Source organism: Panicum virgatum, chromosome 1K (assembly GCF_016808335.1).
Source record: "Panicum virgatum strain AP13 chromosome 1K, P.virgatum_v5, whole genome shotgun sequence".
In the NCBI taxonomy this organism is placed as follows: Eukaryota; Viridiplantae; Streptophyta; class Magnoliopsida; order Poales; family Poaceae; genus Panicum; species Panicum virgatum.
The window spans coordinates 15,683,798-15,705,253 of record NC_053136.1 but is presented as its reverse complement, the minus strand read 5'-3'; the positions used below and the strand labels follow the sequence as shown (position 1 = coordinate 15,705,253).

General features: G+C 44.1%; 2 protein-coding genes across 2 annotated transcripts; both read right to left on the bottom strand.

The window, feature by feature from the left end:
- Positions 1-1,074: 1,074 nt before the first annotated feature.
- Positions 1,075-12,535, bottom strand: LOC120653078. Its single transcript, XM_039931009.1, has 3 exons — positions 12,330-12,535; positions 11,448-12,138; positions 1,075-1,764 (listed from the first exon to the last, which is right to left on the bottom strand). The coding sequence occupies exons 1-3, from the start codon at positions 12,533-12,535 to the stop codon at positions 1,075-1,077; spliced, it is 1,587 nt and encodes a 528-aa protein (XP_039786943.1).
- A 3,176-nt stretch (positions 12,536-15,711) lies between these two features.
- LOC120697102 lies at positions 15,712-19,687 on the bottom strand. The gene is made up of 3 exons (XM_039980239.1): positions 19,523-19,687; positions 17,046-17,883; positions 15,712-16,106 (listed from the first exon to the last, which is right to left on the bottom strand). Exon 2 carries the CDS (start codon positions 17,880-17,882, stop codon positions 17,079-17,081), a length of 804 nt encoding a protein of 267 aa, XP_039836173.1. The 5' UTR covers position 17,883; positions 19,523-19,687; the 3' UTR covers positions 15,712-16,106; positions 17,046-17,078.
- Positions 19,688-21,456: the final 1,769 nt, after the last annotated feature.

Here is a 21,456-nt window from a genome sequence, read left to right as displayed (position 1 = left end):
TAAACTCTTATTATCGATCCGTTACCATGTCCTATGTAAAAAATTACTATTCTTCCATCATTTAACACCAACAAGGGATGCGGAGGTAAAGCATGCCAGACAATGGATGGAACTAGTATGTTGTGTTGCTTGACCCATAAGCCCCTTTCAAAGTCCATCAGAAACCATAGGTCCATCGAGAACACCGAATAGCGATGGACCACAACTAAGCAGCCATTCAAGGCAGCCATTGTTAGCTCATCAGCAAATAATCGAAAGTCGGGCCAAACAGCAGCATCCACCATAATGCTGCTTAGGGGTCCTCGCAGACTTGCCCTCCACTCTTCAATCCCAAGGTCAAAGGAAGCTATGCGGTCCAGTACAGGATCTTGAGCTCGATCTTGCTCACTATAGAAGAAGTATACAATCCCGTTGACGACCACAGTTAACCATATAGTTGGCCAAACGGGCCGGCACGGCACTACACGGCACGGCCCAGACTAGGCATGGCACGAGCTGGCACGGCACCAAGTGGCACGGCAAACATGTCGTGTCGTGCCCGTTAGTGCCGCCGTGCCGCATCCCAAGCACTAGCACGACACGGCTAACACTTAGCCGGGCCGTGCCGTGCTGAGGAGCACGATAGTGCTAGCTGGCACTAGCACTATAGTGCCAAAGAACCTCTTTCAACTCAGAATTTCAAGCACTTTCAAACATTCAAATAAGTAACTGATAAAGATTTAAATTGAGAAAATGAAAATCAAACAAAGTCACCAACAAATACTAAGACATAACAAAAGATCAATTTTATTAGGAGCTTTTGCAATGGCTGCCTCATTAAAAACATCTCTAGGTAAAACTCACCCTTGTGAGAAACCCTAGAGAGGGAAAAAGAGTACAGTCAAGCTCCAATAAAGTTTATTACATCACAGTTCAATACTTAAAGTTCTAGAGTTCATAAGTTCTAAATATTAGAGTCTCATTACATAAATGATCATGAATCAAGATAAAGGTCTTCAAATGCTTGTTCAAGCTCCTTGTCCTCCACATTCTGTTGCATCCTTGCTTTAGCAGCCTCCCAGTCCTTGATGCAGGTCAGCATCTCCACCATTCAGGCTTCAGATTCCTTCGCCGCTCCTCGATAATCTTGCCAGTCATGCTAAAAGTGGATTCTGAAGATACGGTAGACACAGGAACAGTTAAGATATCTTTAGCCATGATTGAGAGTACTGGATATGTTAGTTTGTGCTGATGCCACCAGTCGAAGATGTTGAAGTCATCTGTTAGGTGGTTGACAGTGTCACAATCCAAGTAGGACACAAGTTCAGAAGCATTAGAAGCTGATGACCTCACTGCATGCAGCAAAGAAGTTGCAGATGTATCTCTAGACATGTTAGGATTACCAGGAAAGATACCACCACCCAAAACAGCACCACCATCATCGTCATATATTTCATCCCAAGCAGACCTTGACTTACCAGACAGGACAGGAGGGTCAGTCCTCCTCAACCTAACAGCACCATATTTCTCATCATATTTATTGTAAACATCAGCAAGTCTAGCTCGAGTGCCAACCAAATAAGTAGAATAATCAGTACTGGTGAGACCACCCAATCTTCTAAGCACCCTAGTAAAACCTTTCATTTTAGCTCTGGGGTCCAAGATGAATGCAAAAGAGTAAAGCAAAGGTATGTCCCTCCAGTACTTATTATATTTGTCTATCATAGGTTGCACCACAGATCTGATGTGCACATCATTAGCATAATTTTTTAGGTGCAGAGCAATCTTAACAAGATAATGAATCATAAGTGGAGATATAGGATAGTACACACCAAACAATATAACAGTTGCATCATAAAACAACTCAAGAAATGACAGTACTATCGGTGTTTACCGCCAAGCCTGCTCAGGGATACCCTTAGCAGTAGGATTTGTAGGTAGGGATCGACTGCTCTAGAACTCGATGGTACAAGGAACACAAAGATTTAGACAGGTTCGGGCCGCGAGTTTGCGTAATACCCTACATCCTGTGTGGTTTGTATTGCCTTAGGTGTTGATGATTGTTTGAAGGGGGTCCCTGCCCGCCCTTATATATCCGGGGGGATAGGGTTACATGGAAAGTCCTAGCCGAGTACAGTTGGAGTACTACTACAACACAATCGGGTAGTTTGCTTTGTACTGCAGCTAGTTCTATGCCTATTCGGGTAGTTACAAAAGAGGTAAGGTACATCCATGAGCTATCCCTTACTCTAGAACATTCTATGTCTATAAGCAGTCCCGCTGTCCCAGGTCTGACAAGCCCCCGAGCTCTTCATAGCCGAGTCCTGCAGGCGTCGAGTACTTGGCTGGGCGTCTTCGAGTACTTCAAGTAGTCAGAACATCCTTCTGGTTGCTTCTGGCCCTTCCTTCAAATACGTCGAGTAGTCCTTCAAGTACTTCCGTTTGCTTCTAGGCTATGAGGTGCTCAAGCCCTGAAATCTTGATCATATATGGTGCGCGCAGTACTCGCGCTCCATATGGAGTAGCCCCCGAGCCTTAGGTTGAATTGCAGAATTAGGCTGAGGGTCACTTCAGTCTATTTTCCAAAAAAAATGAGAAATAAATCTCTGATGCCCATATCCAACAGCCCCCGAGCCTTAAATCAAAATCCCTTTTGCTACGAGTAGCCCCCGAGCATAGATTTGGAATTAAGGATTTAAGTTGTGGCATCAGATTTTATCCTTCAGATTATTTGTAGGATTCATCAGAACCGGAATCCGAAAAGACCTCTTTTTCGGGTAAAATCCCAGAAAAATGATACAATTGGATCCACCACACTGATTGCACCCGAAATAATTTCAAGAATAAAACCCGGGATGTACGGCTCTTTATTCAGTGCTCACATGAGACGTTACTGTTTGGAGAATTTGCATTATTGTAGCTTTGACTGCGTCCATGAATGCTGTCATGAATGCGTCCGTGAAACGTGCACTGTTGATTCACGGGTTCTCCTTCAGTAAGTCTCCTTGTGGCTATAAAAGGCAGGGGAGAGGCCTTTGCCAGAAGCACCAAAGTGTAGCGATCATGACTTTTCCTTGGTGTTCTTGCTCTCGCCCTTCTGAGATTTGTGTAGTTCTTTCCAGCAAAAGATGCTAGAAGAGAACTTGCGAATGACAAGAGAAATCCCTGCAACCTCATCCTACCACTCCCATGCTCTCATTGGATCCATTTTGGACATCATGTCCTTGCATCTTCCAATGAGGCAGGTTCTTTGTGGATTGGTTGAGTCTAGTTGTGTCATACTCTTGAGTTCCCAGGTTGAGACTGCCCAAGAACTAACATCTCTGGCGGGGAAGCTTAATCTTGCCACAACGTATTCTGGGAGAAGGAGAAGTTTCTCCAGAAGATGCTACAAGAGTACTTGCAAGGTGATTACTGTAATCTGCCTTCATACTCTTGAAACTTTTCTCCTAGGATACATGTATCATTATTCCCTTGATGGGAATAACAAGTTTGTACTTTGTCACAGTCTCGGGCCGATCTAGCTGCAGCATGCTTCTCAGGAAGCCAAGAATTGTGCGTGCAGACCCGAGTTGTTTTGTAAAGTTATGTAAAAAGTACTCGAGTTGTAATGTCGAGTAGTTTTACTATGTCAAGTACTTATCCTTGTTTTGGAATGTAATCCTAGTTAAGGAAAAGGATGTCGAGTGGTCGACTAGGGATGTGAGTGTTTTTTTTTCCAAAATGTAATCTCAGAAAAAGGAATGTCTCTTTTAAATCCCATTATTTCCCCGATTTGCAACGGATTGTTGGCATGTTGGGTGTTTTTACCATGTTGCCACCGTCATTATAAAATGGAGCGGTAACTTAAGTTTTACCCCACCGGCCGCCACTTGTTTTTACTGCTTTAGATCTGTCTTTTCATTCTCGAGCTTCCAGATCCAAAGTTCTTGTTTCCTTTTGCTCCCCACTATCGGCCTAGGATTTCCGCCAGTGTATGCGAGTGAAGCGATCCGTAGACTTCCGGATGGCCCCCAAGAAAGCGACCAAGGGGAAGGGTGTGGCTGCAGAGCCAACTCGTGATGAGGGTTGGAACACAAGTAAGTATTCTCAATCTGACTTAGATTATCTAGTGTCGCAGGATCTTTTAGTTCCCAAATCTGTTATCCAATTGCATCCTGCCTTGGGGAAAGATCATCCGTGTGAAAATACGGGGGAAATCGTTGCTTTCACCTCATACTTGGAACGCGGATTGGGGTTTTCTTGCTCTTCTTTCTTTTCTGGACTCATGGGCTACTACAAGATCCAATTGCATCATCTGACCCCAAATTCCTTTGTCCATATTTCCATCTTCGTGCATTTATGCGAAGCTTTTCTGGGCATCGAGCCCCATTTTGAGCTTTTCGCTTTCTTTTTCATTTGAAACCGCAGCCCAATAGACTCGTCTTAGATGTAGTAGGGGGCGTGGGTCTCCAACTTAGGCAAAAGAAGGATAGAGTGTATATCTCTTATGACCTTAGTAATAAAGTAATCGAATGGAAACCCAAGTGGTTCTATATCGAGAACCAGTCGGGATGTTTTCCATCCATTACTCCCGGCCCTCCGATCCAATGGCCCGAGTGGAATAAAAAACTAACCGACGAGAGTCAAATCTCTGAACTACTCGCACAGATTGCCATTTTAAGGCAAAGTATGTTGACTGGAGAGACAGTCATGTTTGACTGGATGAAGCGAAGAATCCAGCCATTGCAGGCTCTGGAATCGCTTGGATTCCAGTATCAGGGAACAACTGATATGTCAAGATACTCGAAGGAAGAGATCTCGGATGATGTAGTTTTTAGTCGAATACAACGACTTTTGAAGAATGTAAATAATATCCCAGTTGTTCTTGGTACATTTTTTGTTGCGAGTCCACCGAAGCAGGTACTTGATAAGAGTAGTCGATTCATAGAAATCGAGTACTTTACTATAGTATAAAATTGATAGGATTTGCTTTATGTAGGAGGACGTGGATCGCTTTAAGAGTAGTCCTTCGCTACCAGTCATTTGTTCGCCCTTTTGTTATTCTAATTTCCTCGATCTTTTAACCAAATCTTGGTATGCACATATGAGATTTCATATAAATAGTACTAATATCCAGACTTGGATGTGCAGATGAGGCAGCGTCTAGGGAAAGAAGTGATGAGGAGCACAGCCCCACTCCAAGTGCTGATGCTTAGACCGAGCGCCCAAGAAGTACTCGGTCAACGGCAAGGAAGCGTAGCAGCTCCTCCCATACCACTAGCGACAGGTAAGTAGCTAGTTATTTTGCAATCGAGTACTTTCTAGTTGTCGATTTGAAAGTTTTGATTTGTGTTTTTGCTTTTCCCAGTCCGGCGGCTAAGATGCCACGGACTTCACCATCTGGGGATGATACTGCCCCACCATAGTGGACCCATCAAGTGGGATCAGGGCTACTCATTCAATGAGTAGTTCCAATATAAATAAGACAGTCGATGCGGATAAGCTGGCCATGATCACAAAGCCTGCCCGCAAATTTGGCATCAAGGAATTTGCCCTAATAAGAGCTCATGCGTAAGTTCTTTAGAACTTGTATGTGTAGAGTCTATTTTGAATCCAGTAGTTTGTAATTACTTTGTTTTTGCAGAGATGCAGTTCTGGGTGAGGACGCGGGGGCTGAGAGCCACTCGGATTCTCAGCCGGGGCTGGAGAAGCCCCCGAGTACTCCTGAGATGAGTACTCATGATGCAGAGGCGATGGCCAACGCTATGCTTCTGGATTCTCCATTGCCGAACTTGGAGAGGACTAATGAGGAAATCCCAGAGGATGACGAAAGCAGCAGGCTTCCAGGAGAAGAAGAAGGCGAGAAGCTTCCTAAGGGATGCGATGATAAACAGCCTGCGGAGGCTCCTGCAGGTAAGCTTGTAGTGCCTTGTAGAAAGGTATCCTTTTGCTCTTAGTGTGATGAAGTAGCATGTTCTTCCTTTAGATTCCCAAAACACGGGGAATACTATAGGAAGGATTGAAGAAGTGCCCAAGAAGGCTGTTGTTGTGGCGAGTACTTCCTAAGTAACATCGGGAAGTGATTTATCGCGAGAGAAAGTGGAGCATGCTTTTAAGCTGCTGGAGGTAAGTAGTCGAAAGCTTCGAGTACTTTTATAGTAGATCGAGTAGTATACTGATCTTTTTGTTTTGCAGGAGGCACCAGGATGAAAGGGTGTCCTGACGCCAGATGAGACAGAGCTAAATGCTCTCAAGGAGAGGGTTAAGACGCTCTCATCTGAGAAGACTGCTCTTGAAGGAAAGCTGAAAAAGTTTTCCTAATCGAAGAAAGGTTAGTCATTAGTATTTGATATCCACTCGACTAGTAGATCCACTTGGTGTTCATAAGATTTTCTTTTTAATCGAGTACACAGCTTGTGCCAAATCTTTAGAGATTCAGGAAAGCTTGGTACTGGATTTAAAGATTCTTATGTACCGAAACGCAGATGAGATAGAGAAGCTTAAGAGGATTAAAGAGGACTCTGACCGTGAGGCAGCATCGATGCTGCAACAACTCAAGACTTTGTCAGAGTCTCGAGACTCGATGCAGCGTGAGCTCGTGGAGCTGAAAGAAGTCAGAGATGCCGCCCTGGAGGTAGCCGAGGCCATGGATATCCCAGTTAGAGATGGAGATGAACCACTCACGCTGGCCGGGAGGCTTCGCAGGGTGCCTGGGGCCTTCGAGAGGTTTGTTTCCCACATTACCCACCAGTACGTAGGTCACGTACTTGGGCTGGTGAAATCTTATTGGCCAACCACTCATCTAGATGCTCTTGGGCAAGGAGCCAAGGCTGATTGTACTGATGATCAGTTCCGTCAGTACTTGGCGGAAACTTCCGGGGTGGCTGATCAGATTGTAGAAGCCTTGAGCAGAGCAGAGTCTCCTTAAGCTTTTCTTGTATTTGAGTTGGCATGTGAGCCAGAAGTACTTTAAACAAATACTGGATGTTTGTGTAAAGTCAAGTACTTGTTAGGATTGTGGAATCCCTTAATGTGTCGAGTAGTTGTACTTGTGGGTTCTGAGTGTAGGCAGCATCGGGCCCACTCAGTCATAATAGTAGATACGATGAATTGTATCCGTGGGTGCCTTAGGAGGCAACATATTCTCGAATCAAATCGAGTTTGTATGTTTCTGAATCGTAGCCATAGTGCTGACCGGTTAGGATTGAATCCCGCGGGATTAACCAAGTGGGAATAGCACTTAAAGTTGTGAGAAGCCGTAGCTTAGTATCAATTTCCTTCTTGGAGGAAAAATTTTCAATTAGCACGCGGCTAATATGAACTTTGTTGTTCAAATGGGGGAAGAACTCTTATTGAGTATTTAGGAGTTTTAAGAAGTTTCTCGATAGATAAGAAGATGGGAAGCTCTCGACAAATACTTAGATTATTAAGGGAAAACAGGAGTTCTTTTTGTATCTCAAGCAAGCGAGTAGTACCCATCAAGTACTCGAGGCAAAAAGATTATGTAATGGAGATTCCCATAGTAAACTAAGCAAGCGGAAAACTTGTGTCAACTTATTTTAGAGTGTCAAGAACTTATATGTACTCCTTGAGGGGTTTTCGCAGTTGACCATTTAGGATAGACCTTGTCTGGTTACCCAGATAGTATGCAACTGTTTGCGAGAATATCCCAAACTACACGATCGTATCGAGTAGTATGTCCTATTAATGGACTGGATTGATTTCTAGAATAGGACTATTAGGATTGAACTCCGTCAAGTTAACCAAGACGTGAATATTCTAGAAACATCCCAAATTTACTCGAGCAAGGCAAGTAAGGTGTCCTACTTGAGGACTGGAGTAACTCTAAGGCAAGTCTGTTAGGTACTAACCCCGTCGAGTTGTCGAAGATGAAGGTGCCGAAAGAGTATCCAAGACCTACTCGAGCCAGCGAGTAGGGTGTCCTTTTAACCAAGGACTAGAGTAATCCGTAAGACAGAACTGTTAGGTACGAACCCCGTCGGGTTGCCCAAGATGTAAATGTCGAAGGGATATCCAAAACTTACTCGAGCGAGGCGAGTAAGGTGTCATTTTAACTAAGGACTGGAGTAATCCTTAAGACAGAACTATTAGGTACGAACCCCGTCGGGTTGCCCAAGACGTAAATGTCAAAAAGATATCCAAAACTTACTCGAGCAAGGCGAATAAGGTGTCCTTTTAACCAAGGACTGGAGTAATCCTTAAGACAGAACTGTTAGGTACGAACCCCGTTGGGTTGCCCAAGACGTAAATGTCAAAAAGATATCCAAAACTTACTCGAGCGAGGCGAGTAAGGTGTCCTTTTAACCAAGGACTGGAGTAAATCTTATGGCAAGTCTGTTAGGTACTAACCCCGTCGGGTTGCCCAAGATGAAGGTGCCGAAAGAGTATCCAAGACCTACTCGAGCGGGGCGAGTAGGGTGTCCTACCGGAGGACAAGAGTGTCTTTTAGGACAGAACTGTTAGGTACGAACTCCATCGGGTTGCCCAAGACGTAAATGTCAAAAAAGCACTCGAGTGAGAACCATAAAAACTACTCGATAGCTGCTCTAATGCTGAGCAGGTCTTTCGAGGTGGGGTATTGGTCATGTGGGCGAGAGCCAAGTAGTCGATATGGGAGAAATCAACTTTATTTGGATTTGTCGAAATTACAATAACTGTAAAGTGACAGACTCTGACTCTTGAGACCTACCCCTTGCTCGTTGGACGTGAGCAATGGTTTATATGATTGAATAAGACTTATTCGAAAAAGAAACTTAGTCGATATGATGGTTGACTAGTACCACTAGTCGACACAGAGGTCGACTAGATTTATTGGTGGTGTCTCCTTTAGGAGAGGTGCCCCAAGGGCCTGGCGGAGTGAGTCACACTGGAAGATCGTGTGAGAGCTCTTTGGGTGGATAAAGCACTTGCGTAGCAGTACTTTGTTGATCTTGTTTCCGCTCTGAGATGATTCAGTTTGATGCTGGGTGCATGGTTTACCCTGAGGACGGGTACTGGTGGTTGCCGGCTTGTACTTCTTGAAAGATGCGGAAGCCTTTGGCGGGATGCGTTAGTTGGAAGAATGGCTGTATGCCTCGACTTCCTCCCGTTCCTTTCGTCTTGAGATGATAACGTTGCGCGCATCGCGCCCAACGTTGATCACACTACGGAGGTCGCAGTTCGAGTAGTCGTAGTTGTCGCCTTGTTGTTCCTGAAGGCTGTTAGCAAGGCGCTGACGCCTGAATGCCCTCTTCTGGTTGAGCTGGCGACGACGTTCGTAGAAATCTTCTGCTGGATGCTGCTCATCCAGTTGGACGGTGACGGTCACCGCTGGAGGAGGAGGAGGAGGAGCAGGTAGATTCTCCTTGGTAGTAACTTGGGCTTCTGTGATTGTAGGAGGAGTAGTTTCCATATTGTCGGAAAGGTACTCATTGAAATCATCAGAATTGTAGTCTTCGAGGTTGAGACGCTCCGTGGTATCGTCCTCAGGTTCTTCGGCGATACGAACCATGAGGATTTCACGGCAGAGGTCTTGAATTTCTTAGTCTTGTTTGCTTGAAGACGGGTCTAAAGGAGTGCTCTGTTGGTAGGGCAGATCCTCTAGCTGTGAGGCAGAAGTGTTGGGATCTTGTGTCTTCCTGAGGTGCACTGTCCGTCCTTGTGGCATTGCATATATAATCAGGTTAGGGAGGGAGTCCTGGTCGGACTTGAGGTTCTTAGCCGAGTTGGACTCGACTTGTTTACTATACTGCATTAGGTCATCCAGTTGTTCCTCTGAGTCGGAGGAGTACTCGGATTCGGAGTCGGTTATCCCACCGATTTTTGAGTATGTATGCTTTGGGTGAGCGAGAAGCGGTATGCCCATCTCTACATAGAGGGCATTCTCGTTCATCCAGTGTAGCCATGATTGAGTACGAGTTTGCCCCTCAGGCTCCTTAATCCAGGGTTTGTCATAAATTGAGTCGCTGGATTATTCTGGGGCCTTGGCTTTTCCTTTTTTAAGCTTGGCCGGTTCCCAAAGAGCGTCGGCATGCTCGGTTGGTTTGGTCATGGCGTCCATGAACAGCTCGACATTGTCTGACCACTCTTCAAGATCGTCAAATGGTTCAAAGTCCTCGAGACCGTTCATGAAGCGGTCAAATTCCTGATCGAACTTGGACTCGACTGGTTTTGGAGTCCGAGTGTGAGCAGGTTCCTGTGAAGGGCTCTGAGGTATCTTGGAGATAGACGGTCCCATCCGAACAAGCCGGGGGTTTGTCTCACCAGCTCCCCCATAGATTCCTCCTCCCGATTTTTGCTCATTGTTTTGCAGAGTGCTTTCAGCCACATTGATGCAGTTAGCAAGCTTTGAATTTACCCGATCGATCCCTGAGAGCATGTCGCCCGACCTCTTCGGCGGTGGGTTTAGTGCTTTCGGGTTCTGCTGTTGTGCAGATGGGGTGAGAGCGGTTTCTGCAAGTTTGATGCAGCCCTCTATCGATCGTGAAACTTGATCCACCCCGTCGAGTAGTTCTGAGTTCTTGATCTTAGGGCGTTTGATTGTCTTCAGATGAGCCAAGTATTTTCCAAGAGTTTTGGAAAAGTAAGGCTTTTCGGAATCAGAATTTGTGTCGAACTCGACCAAACCAAGAGTTCGGTTTTGAGTTGTCACGTTTCCTGGGTTGTCCGAGTCGAGTTCGGGTGGAACTCTTTTCTCGTCGAGATCCGCGGACTCACGGATGCCGGCGAGTTGGGAGCGGGTTTTCGATTTAGGCGAATTAGGCGTGACAAGGTGGCTGGAAAAGCCTCCCGTTCCATCAGCCGTGCAAGCCCAGGAACCGAAAACGAAAGTCGTGCCCTCTGGCACGCTGTTGGCGTTGCTTGATCCGGCCATCGAATTCGTTGGTGAACTCGCCAAATCCCCTACCTAGCGCGCCAGCTGTCGGTGTTTACCACCAAGGCTGCTCAGGGATACCCTTAGCAGTAGGGTTTGTAGGTAGGGATCGACTGCTCTAGAACTCGATGGTACAAGGAACACAAAGATTTAGACAGGTTCGGACCGCGAGTTTGCGTAATACCCTATGTCCTGTGTGATTTGTATTGCCTTAGGTGTTGATGATTATTTGGAGGGGGGTCCCTGTCCGCCCTTATATATCTGGGGGGACAGGGTTACATGGAAAGTCCTAGCCGAGTACAGTTGGAGTCCTACTACAATACAATCGGGTAGTTTCCTTTGTACTGCAGCTAGTTCTATGCCTATTCGGGTAGTTACAAAAGAGGTAAGGTACATCTATGAGATATCCCTTACTCTAGAACATTCTATGTCTATAAGTAGTCCCACTGTCCTGGGTCTGACAAGTACTTTTTGTGCCACCATCCAATGGTCTTCAGCTAACAGCAAGGGCTCACCTTCATCCCTAGGATACTGAGCTTGGATGAAAGTAGTGAAAGGGGACTTATGAGGAAACAAATGTTTAAGCATTTAGGTAGGTAGAATTCCACCTAACCTCCATGTCCAGCTGAAACTTTCTAGGCCTAACACCAGTTGCAATGCAGTAACTTCTATATGCAGCAATTCTCTGATTAGATGAATTTAAAAATGATATTGCAGTTCTAAATGATTCTATGAAAGGCTTAAGAGTAATTAGTGCCTCCTTGACAATTAGATCGAGAATATGATATGCACAACGCTGATGCAAGAACATAGAGTTAACTGCACTAGATGATGCAATGTTTTGACTAGATGATGCATACTCAGGTTCTTCAATAACATCAAAACCAAGGTATTTAGACAAGACAGGTTTCAGTTTTTGCATGGCAGAAGCATTAGAAGATGCATTGTCTAAAGTAGCAGCAAGCACCTTTTCAGTCAAACCATAATCAGCAAGGACAGATGCTGCACGATCAGCAATATTTTGTCCATTGTGAGACACATCAATAAGAACCAAACCAAGCACCCTCTTCTCTAGTTGCCAGTCAGAGTTTATGTAGTGAGCAACAACACTAATGTAGTCCTCTTTGTCATTACCAGACCAAATGTCTGAGGTTAGGTACACACAATTAACTGAAGTACTAAAACTTTCAACAAGCTTAGCCTTGCAATCAGTGAAGTACTTCAGTATGTCTCTAGAGGAGGTTTGCCTAGACACTTTAGCATATTTAGGATTGTGAGCAATTTTAATATACTCTTCAAAAGCCCTGGATTCACCAAGAGAGATAGGAACATCAAGTCTAGTAATCAATCGAACAAGTTCAGTACGAGCGCGCATAGGACAGTAGTCATTTCACGCTTCTTAACGCAAACTGCAATGTGGCGGGAAAGGTGACCAGTACCACCACTAGAGTAAGCAGAGTACTCCTTAGAGCAGTGAAGGCACCTAGCTCCATACCTAACTGTCTTACGATTGACTGTCTTGAAGAGTTTCTCGTAGTCAGCCCAGACCGGAGAGGTTGAGGGGCGTGGGCGCTTGGCGCTGTTACCGTCGGCTGCTTCAGGTTCCTCAGCCTCTGCGGCACAGGGGGGAACAGGAAAATCAGCGGCCGCTCCGAATAGGGCCATTCCCACCTCCACCGTCTCGCCGTCAGATCTGGCCATCCTCACTCGCCAGTGACCTGGTTCCTCAACAGCTACAGCTATAATGCAGTACAAAAAGGAACTGGGATTAGGATTAAATCGAGGAGAAGAAACGAATCAAACAATACTAGATCTAGGGTTAGGGTCGTACCTTTGTAGCTGGAGCACTAGGTGCACCGGCGACGTGGATGAAGCTCGGATCCAGCCCTCCGCCTCCGGCCCTAGTTCCTCAACGGATCTCTACTAAATCTACAGAAATGAGTGAGAGAGATAGAGAGAAAGAGAGAGAAAGAGAGTAAGAGGAAGAGGATTCGTTTCACTTACGCGAGGGGGAGATCCGGAGCACCAGAGTCCGATGGCGGCGATGGCGACGGAGATGACGAGGAGGAGGACAAGGAGATAATGACGCTACATCGTCTGTGCAAGATCGAGACGATGGATCTGGATGACCATGCCGTTTGCTAGTGCCAGCCCCGCACCCCGGCCTTCACCCTCCAGGGCTCCGAGCTACTCACCGGAGCTCGGGAAGACGAGATGAGAGGAAGATTGAGGAGAGAAGAGGACGAGAGGCGAGAGGGTGAGAGCCTGAGAGGCGAGAAGAAGAGAGACGAGGTGAGCGGCGGCCGGCGGAGGGAGAAATGATTAGGGTTAGGGTTGGGAGGGGGAAAAGCCGGCGTCGGGCCTTATATAGCCCTCCGCACCCCTCCCCCAATGGGCAGATCGCCCCCCAACGGGCAGATCCAACGGTCGACCGGGGGGAGGCTGCCGTCGGGCCAAACAGGCCGCCTAACGTGCCCAACGGGCCGAAGCCGTGCATCCCCGTGCTGGGACCTTAGCGGGGCCGTGCCCGTGCTAGTGCCGCGGGCCACAATCGCGCCCCAGGCACGGCCCGGCCTCTGGCACGGGCACGGCACGAGCCCGTGGGGTCACAGGCCGGGCCAGGTTAGGGCCGTGCTGGCCCGTCGGGCTCGGCCCAGTTGGCCAACTATAGTTAACCAAAGGCCCAAACAAACAGTTCTTGGTACGGGCTTCTTTCCCTTCCACCAAGCATTGCTGCTCCTATCCACGGTGCAGACCTCGTACAGCTGTCTCTCATCGTGATTGAAATGTCAAGCAGACGAAACACCTTGTGCTCCCCTGTGGATGGAACCTTGGCAAAATAAGTGGTGTATGGCTTGTGTGCTACAGGTTTTTCCGCCAATCCTTGAGGATCAGGCAAGACACGTACAGCTCCCGTGGCCAGGTCGAGCAATCGTAAGCTCCACTCAGTCCCTTTCTAAGTGCAGATGAAGCCGGCTCCTACGGACATGGATGATTTCGAACACCGCCGGCGCCGGGTGATTTTGACGTCCTCCGGCAGGGGCGGACCCAATAGGTGGGCCAGATATGCCTTGGCATACCTAAAATTGCAGCCCAACTAGAAAAAAAATCATCCCAGTCCAAGGCCCATAAGCAGACTTGTTACGGAACACTGAACCAGCAGCTCGTGCCTCTCTCTCGCCATCTCGGACGGAGGCACGGAGCTGGCGGCGCTTGACCCGTCGACCACACGGAGCTGGCGGGGGCGGGATTGAGCCACGTGCCGCCGCCACCTCCGCCTCCGCCGACCGCCGGACGCCACGCCGGTTCACCCCTGCGGCCCTGCGCCGCACTGTCGCAGCCGCCCCCTTCGCCAGTTCGCCCCTGCGCCACCTCTGCCGGCCGTCGAACGCCGCCGTCACCGGTTCGCCCCTGCGTCCCTGCGCCGCTTCCGCGGACCGCCAAACGCCGGTTTGCCGCTGCGGGATTGCTTCAATTTTTGTTATGAAATTTGTGAAATTGGAACCCCAACTGTAGCTCTGCAGCTCATAGGATTTATGGATTCATGAATCGATTGATTTTGATGCATGGATTCATGAGTCGATTGATTTTGATGCACTTTCATACTTTGTTTGTACTTTGTAGATCTCATTTAAGTTCAAAATAAACTTTGTAGATCTCGTAGACCAGACAAGTAGCTTTTTTTTCCATGAGCATTAGAAATCGGAGACCAGTAGCTTTTTTTCATTTGAACTAGTATGTTAGAAGTATTTGTATTATAATTTTTGCAACTTTAGTATTTAACTATTTAATTTAAGATATGAAATGTAATTTATGTTCATGGTAACCAATTTGTTTTGGTGAGGTTTAAATTTTATTACCGAATTATATATGGATTGTACCGATTGCAAGTGAAATAAAATGTCGTGGCATACCCTTTTTGAAATCCTAGGTTCGCCATTGTCCTCCGGCGGTTTGGTTTCCCTCGTGCCCCCGTGATGCCCGGAGGCGGCTAAGCTCATCAAGCGAGTTTGGGCCTTAACCTATAGACAAGTGGCCCAGCAGATGAAATTTTGAATATGACGGCCTGTTCTGAGTTTTATTTGTTTTTTCCAACAAAATCGTGAAGACTAGAAGAGCCTCGTTTGACGGAAATACTAGGAGTCGCTCCACTGGCAGTGAAACTATCACACAATGTCCAATAACTATTATTTTATTTTAAAACATTTTTTTGCTCTCGAACAAATTTTTTGTATTGCTGGAACAATTAAAAAATTGTTTCGGAACAAAAAAATTGTTCTAGAACAAATTTGACTGGATTACACGTGTGGACTGATTTGTTAGACTAGTTTTGGCCCAAAACATAAAAATCTAGGGTGGATGGAGCTAGTGTGACAGATTTGCTGAGGGTCACACGGGTGACACCAGCAGCGCCCATTTGACGGAAATACTAAAAAGAAAAGAGCCTCATTTTAGATTTGATTTTAATTTTGCGTGCAGGAGATTTATGGTGCCAAATTCTTTTAGTGGCTTTGTAGCAAATACCACCTTTGAAGAGTGTCTGGAAGCAAATTTTGCCTTCTTGCTTTGGAGCTGCGGCTAGTGAAGGAGCTCCGGGCTTCAAGAATCGAGCCCTCAACCTGTTATGCACAAACGGCCCAGCATATGGTCATTTTGAAGACTGCGTGTTTTGTGTTCTTTTTATTTGAAAAAGATTGAAAAAACAATAAAAGGACATCCATATTAGTAACATGTATCAAAGGCCATGCTAGAACAAAGCTGCAGCGAAGTCAGAGATCAGAATCGGGCCTGCTCACAATTGATGTCACATAGAAACTTTTAGGGAACTGATGTACAGAATACAACATCGCCTCAAGGAAAGGTGCAAACGAAAGTAAAATCAGAAGGTATAAATCAGAAGTAAAAGCATAATCATGACTGAAGCACATTGATTCATACATAACTTCCATGCCAACACTGCATCATAACCCAGGTGTTCGAGCAATCTAGCAGCCAAAAACATGTAACCCAAGTCTAAATGTCAGTCTCAATTATTTGCAGCTGCGCCTTTATTACACAAGTCAGCTGTCAACAACAAACATCCTAAATCCGTATGGAAATGGTGGCAGTCTAGCAAAAATTTCAAAAGCTCCTTTCCTGTAGCATTGCATCAAAAGAAATTGCAAAAGGATTTATGAGTTATGACTAGATCACCAAATTTGATAATTGTAGCTTGTCCAAAGAGACAGTTTGTGAAAGCTGTTCTTCTATATTAGGCTGAATATTCATTCACCTACAAAGTTAAGTGGAAAAAAAATAGAACGGAGTTAGATCACGAGGAGAATCACATAGTGAGAATTGGCTGGTGCAAAATGCAAAAGAAATGAATTACAGGAATTGGACCACTATTCAATAGTGACAAAAGATGCAAACTACACAAGAGTACAAGACCATTTACAGTTTACAGAGAATAGCAGGTTTGAGAACAGTGATGCTGGACATGTAAGTGCAAGAGATTTAAGGAATGCAAGGTAGAGATTAACAGAAAACAGAAACAGAAACTGATCATTTTTTTTTGTCTTCAGCACTATAACGTAGTTAAACTTCCGTAGTTCATCTGTCTCACAAAGAATAATAGTAACAACTCATACTCTTATTTCACAAACAAACTATCCAAAACTGTCAGCCTATATTCTGAATATCCGATACTACTACCGTGCATTTCCTATTATTGAACTATGTCTATATGCACTTGGCTACTAAAATATGGGACTCAATTTAATTACTCAAATAAAACATCATATTTGATTTATCTTGAATTCTATAGCACATCAATAGCAGTAAGCAATAGTCTAGAATTTGGATGCAAATCACATAACATATTCAAGTCCTGAAAATGCAAAGTAATCAACAGCAAGTATGACTGAGGGAGGAAAGATCGGACAAGGCACTTTCTAGCTTATCTTGCTAGTTGCTACAGCACTATCACTGCTGAGGGTCACAAAGAGGCAGCAAAATTTTCTTCTCTTAATAAAACGAATCAGTTGATATGAAGATGCTCCTAATAAGACAAATGGGTTTAGAAATAAATCCTGAACACCGAGCATTTGAAACAGGAAGTATAATTTATCAGAAAATATGATTGTCACGGGTTCCTTTCTACGAATGAAAACAACATTTCACCCAGATACAGACGAAATCAATGAAGAAGAAATGCCTAAATTCTCCTCACCTTATGTAGAGGCAGTTTCCTCCCTAGAATATCTCAGCGAAGTTTCTCTTTCACAGAGTGCTTCTTGGCAGCATCCCGCACCTTTTCAATATATCCTTCAATTGGCGGTGTGAGTGTCGCCATGTACCGGTTTGCAGGGAAAGGTGCCATGTCAGGTACCATAGCAGCAGCTTGCAGCTTCTCAGGGAGTGCAGCAATGGCCTCCTTTTTGAGCGCCAGAAGTGTTGACTCTGCTGTTTGCCTTGCACGGTGCCGCCGCATTAGCACACGACTATATTCTTTGGCTAGTCGGCGACCATCCTCGACTGTGAGCTCATACTTGGGGATTGCATCCTCATCAACCAGCCCAAGACTGATGTAGTCAAGGCCCGGTGGTCCCATCAGCACACGGTCCCCATCATCTGCACCAGTACCTTTGGATTTGGCTTTAGCTTTGGCCTTGGCTATATCAAGCTCATGTTGCCTTTCCTTGGAGACAAGTCCAAGCTCCTCACGTTTGGCCTCACGAAGACGCTCCTTGGGAGGCAAGTGCCGCAGGGGAGTAGATGCATTGAGACAAGACTCTGAAATCTGGGTAATGCGCTCCATGGCCTCACGACGTCCACGGCCACCTCCACCTCCACCCCCACCAGTGGAAGGGGTCCCTTTCTTTGCTCCAATGGTGGAACGCTTCAAAGGCTGGCCAGCTTTGAGCTTAGCCTTTCCTTTGGCTGTGCCACTCACTGGTGCACGCTGCTGAAGCTGGTGATGCTGACTGGTCGCTCCAGATGCCAGTGCAGGGCTCATAGTTAGTGTCTTGAGATGTCGAAACATGATATTTCGTGAAATTGAAGCCATTCTGCATAAATCAGGAAAACATAATTATTTGACCTTTTCTTTTCTCTTTGCAGGATATGCATAGAATTTTCATGCTGGCAGTTAATCAAACAGAGCAGGGCAGGTTCCAGTTATTACACACAGGGTTATTAAAACGATAAAACGAATAGAGGGTAGATTTTAACGAAACGATGGACGTTTTATCGTTTAAACGGACATTTTAACGTTTAAACGTCGATTTCACAAGAACGTTTTCTCGTGAAAACGTCGTTTTCACGACGTTTAAACGTCGTTTTAATAACCAGGATTACACATATACGGATAACATTCTTTATCTCTTCATGTTGTCAGAGCTCATGAGGGAAAACAAGATTTGATTCCCCATCCCATGTGTGATCACTTTGACTTCACCATGGATGAGGTTTGTGATAACACTATCACTGCTCCTTTTCCTAGGTTTCTTTAGGGTTGTGCAATTGTTTTGATCCTCTGATGTGATAGTACAAATGAGTAGTAGTAGAAATCAGGACACCATGCTGAAGCAATGTATAAGTTATTTAAATTGTTTTATCCCTTTTAAAAAAGGGAACTTTTTATTTTCCCAATGTGTGATTGCAATGCATCTTATGCCTGTTATCTCATTGTTGTGCAAGAAAGCAAAGAAAAAAGTAAGCTCATTTGCAGAACTCAAATAGAGAATGGATGACCCTGAAGAAAACTGAAATTTTCTTTCATCAGTCATTGCAAATTTATGTTCCAATATAGCTCTTGTAGTTTACATATAAAATAGGCTCACTGGAATAAGATCATATGCATTTGCCCCCAGATGTGCTGCAGTTCTAATTTGTATTTTTTTCACCGCTGGAGAACTCAAAAGTGTCAGTTCCTTGCATACATTAGCATTTCTCTTCACACTATCTTTCACCTTCAGTGATTAGCTCACCACAATATATAGCTGATGTGATAATGTTTACTGAATAAATAGCATGATAGCATATAATCTCTATATAAAAAATTGGTAAAACAATTATTGAGTTTTCCTTTTGCAGAAATATTTTTTAACTATCTATAAATGTATCTGTAATTTGTCTTCACAAGAGGTTTTCATTAGATATGACTGCATCTGTAATTTATCTTACAGTGTATATTTCTTATGAGGTTTACAATTATTAATCTACGTATGTATTGTCCACTACTAACTATAATGCTCCGGAATGGCTGACAGGTTGGCTTTCCCCGATCTTCCCCCTCCACCGTTCATTCCCAACTAAAATGTGCTCCTTGCTTCTTATTATTTTCTAGAATTTTACCACTGTTAGATAGCAATTTTTCCCTATTGGAAACATTTTTTTATTTTCTCTTTTGACAGGACTTTACTCCAAAGAAAATAACAATGCACAACAAAGTAATGGAAGTTGAACATAGGCAAATAGCAGTCAGTACATAACAAATATGAGCCCGCAGTGGAGCCTTGATGTCAATCGCGCCTGCAGATCCTACGCTTCTAGCACTGCTCGATGCCGCAGTCTACTCGAGAATTGAAGAACAATCCACTAGATCAGAAACGTGGGCTGGGGAGGAGAAAATCAAAGAGGAAAAGAAATGGAAGGAAGAAACCATCAATCCAGAGGAATGCCAGGGGAGGAGAGCGGGAATCTCACCCGATACTGCCGTCGGAGCTCCTCCTTGCCGGAGGTTCCTCGCCGGCGAGCGGCGGCGCTCGGGCGATCGGCCGGGGTACCTGGTCGGGCGGCGGCTGCGTCCTGCGAGTACAAGGCTGGGGCGAAGGGCCGGAGCTAGGACCAGGGGCGGGTCCAAGGCTGGCTAGGGTGCTTTGTGGGCTGGCCCGTGTCCTAAAACATGCGTGCAGATACTTGTCCAGCCCACGTATGGAGCTGTGGAGGTACCATTACAATGGAAAAAGAATTTTTTTCTTCTGTCGAATCTGCTTTTCCTCCCTATCTACGACTGGGTGAGACTATGCGTCGCCAGAGGCGATGATAACAGGAACCATCGCCTCAAGATTAATAAATTTGCACGGTATTTAATGGGCCAACAGTACATAAATCGTAGTATATATGCGCATGTAAAAAAGACAGCAATGATGAAGTCGTCATTCATGTGTCCACTACAAATTTGAAACTAAAAAAAGTGATATCTATCAAATCGAGCATCCAAATCAAATTTAGATTACACCATTATCTTTTTTATAGCAAGATCTTCAAAACAAGACCACACAAGACTATGTTTCTACGACATTTTTTATAATCATATTTTTTTAATACTAAATAATTATTTTCAACTCATACGAACAAATATTTTAACTACACGAACAACTGATTATTTTACATGAACAAAAAAGTTAAACATAACGAACAAATAATAATATACAACGAACAAAATATTACATATCACGAACATTTGTTTGTATAGAATAAATAATAAAAATTAATGTCACGAAAAAACGAGCCAGCATCACGAAACAATTTAATTCACTAAGCGAATAAATAATTTGACCTTTCGAACAAATTAGTTATACACAGATAAATAATTTTACATGACAACAAATGCATCTACATTGTAAAAAATATTTTTATAAACACATATACACATGCTAAACAAGTTAGTGTATAAAAAATAAATTATTTCACACACACCAATTTTTCAGTAATTTTTGTTGCTTAAATTTTTATGGACCGAAAAGAAATATTCTCAAACTATAAAGAAAAGAATAAGGAAAGGAAGAGATATAAGAGAAAGAATATAGAAAGAAAAGTAAACCAAGAGGAGCAGATAATGGAAGATTTATCTATGTTTAGATTAGAAATAAAATAATATAAAGAAGGAAGAAAGAAATAAGAAAGAGAAAACATAGAAAAGAAAAAGAAAGTAAAGAGAAAAAAACTAAAGAAGCATATCTGCAGCATGCGTGCGTAGTGCAGCCAGGCTACAGCTAATAGGCTACAGCTACAGCACAAGCCGCAGGATCTATAAAGCTGGCGGTTCCAAATTTATTGGGCCGATTTTGTATGGTGGCCCATATAATTCCTTCATACGATGGCTATTAATTTTGCAGCGCGCGCGATATATAGTTGCAGCGATCTTGACTCCTCGGACTCGTGAAACATGACCTGGTTGAGCAGTTTGAGACTGAAGTGGCAGAGGGTTTTCACTTTTTCTTTTATATTTTATTTTGACTGAATCTTGAAAAATCATAAAAATTTATAAAATAGAAAATCCAATTTCTTTTTACTCCACATCAGTAGATTTACGTAGTGAACATATTACATAGTATACTTTAGTCAAAATTTTTATTGTAATTTTAGATATATACTTTTCTGTAATTAATTTATAGCTATAATTTTCATCTTTCAATTATGCTCAAATTTTTATGGTGGGATAATCATTATATGATTAAGTTGTAGTAAAAAAAATTATGATTATTGGATTATATGTGACTGAGTTATAGATTTATCTAGATTTATTTATAGGTTCGTCCAGATTTATATATAGATTTATCTAGATTTATATAGATGAATCTATACCTCAGTCATACATGATCCAATAATCATAAAATTTTTACTACAGCTCAATT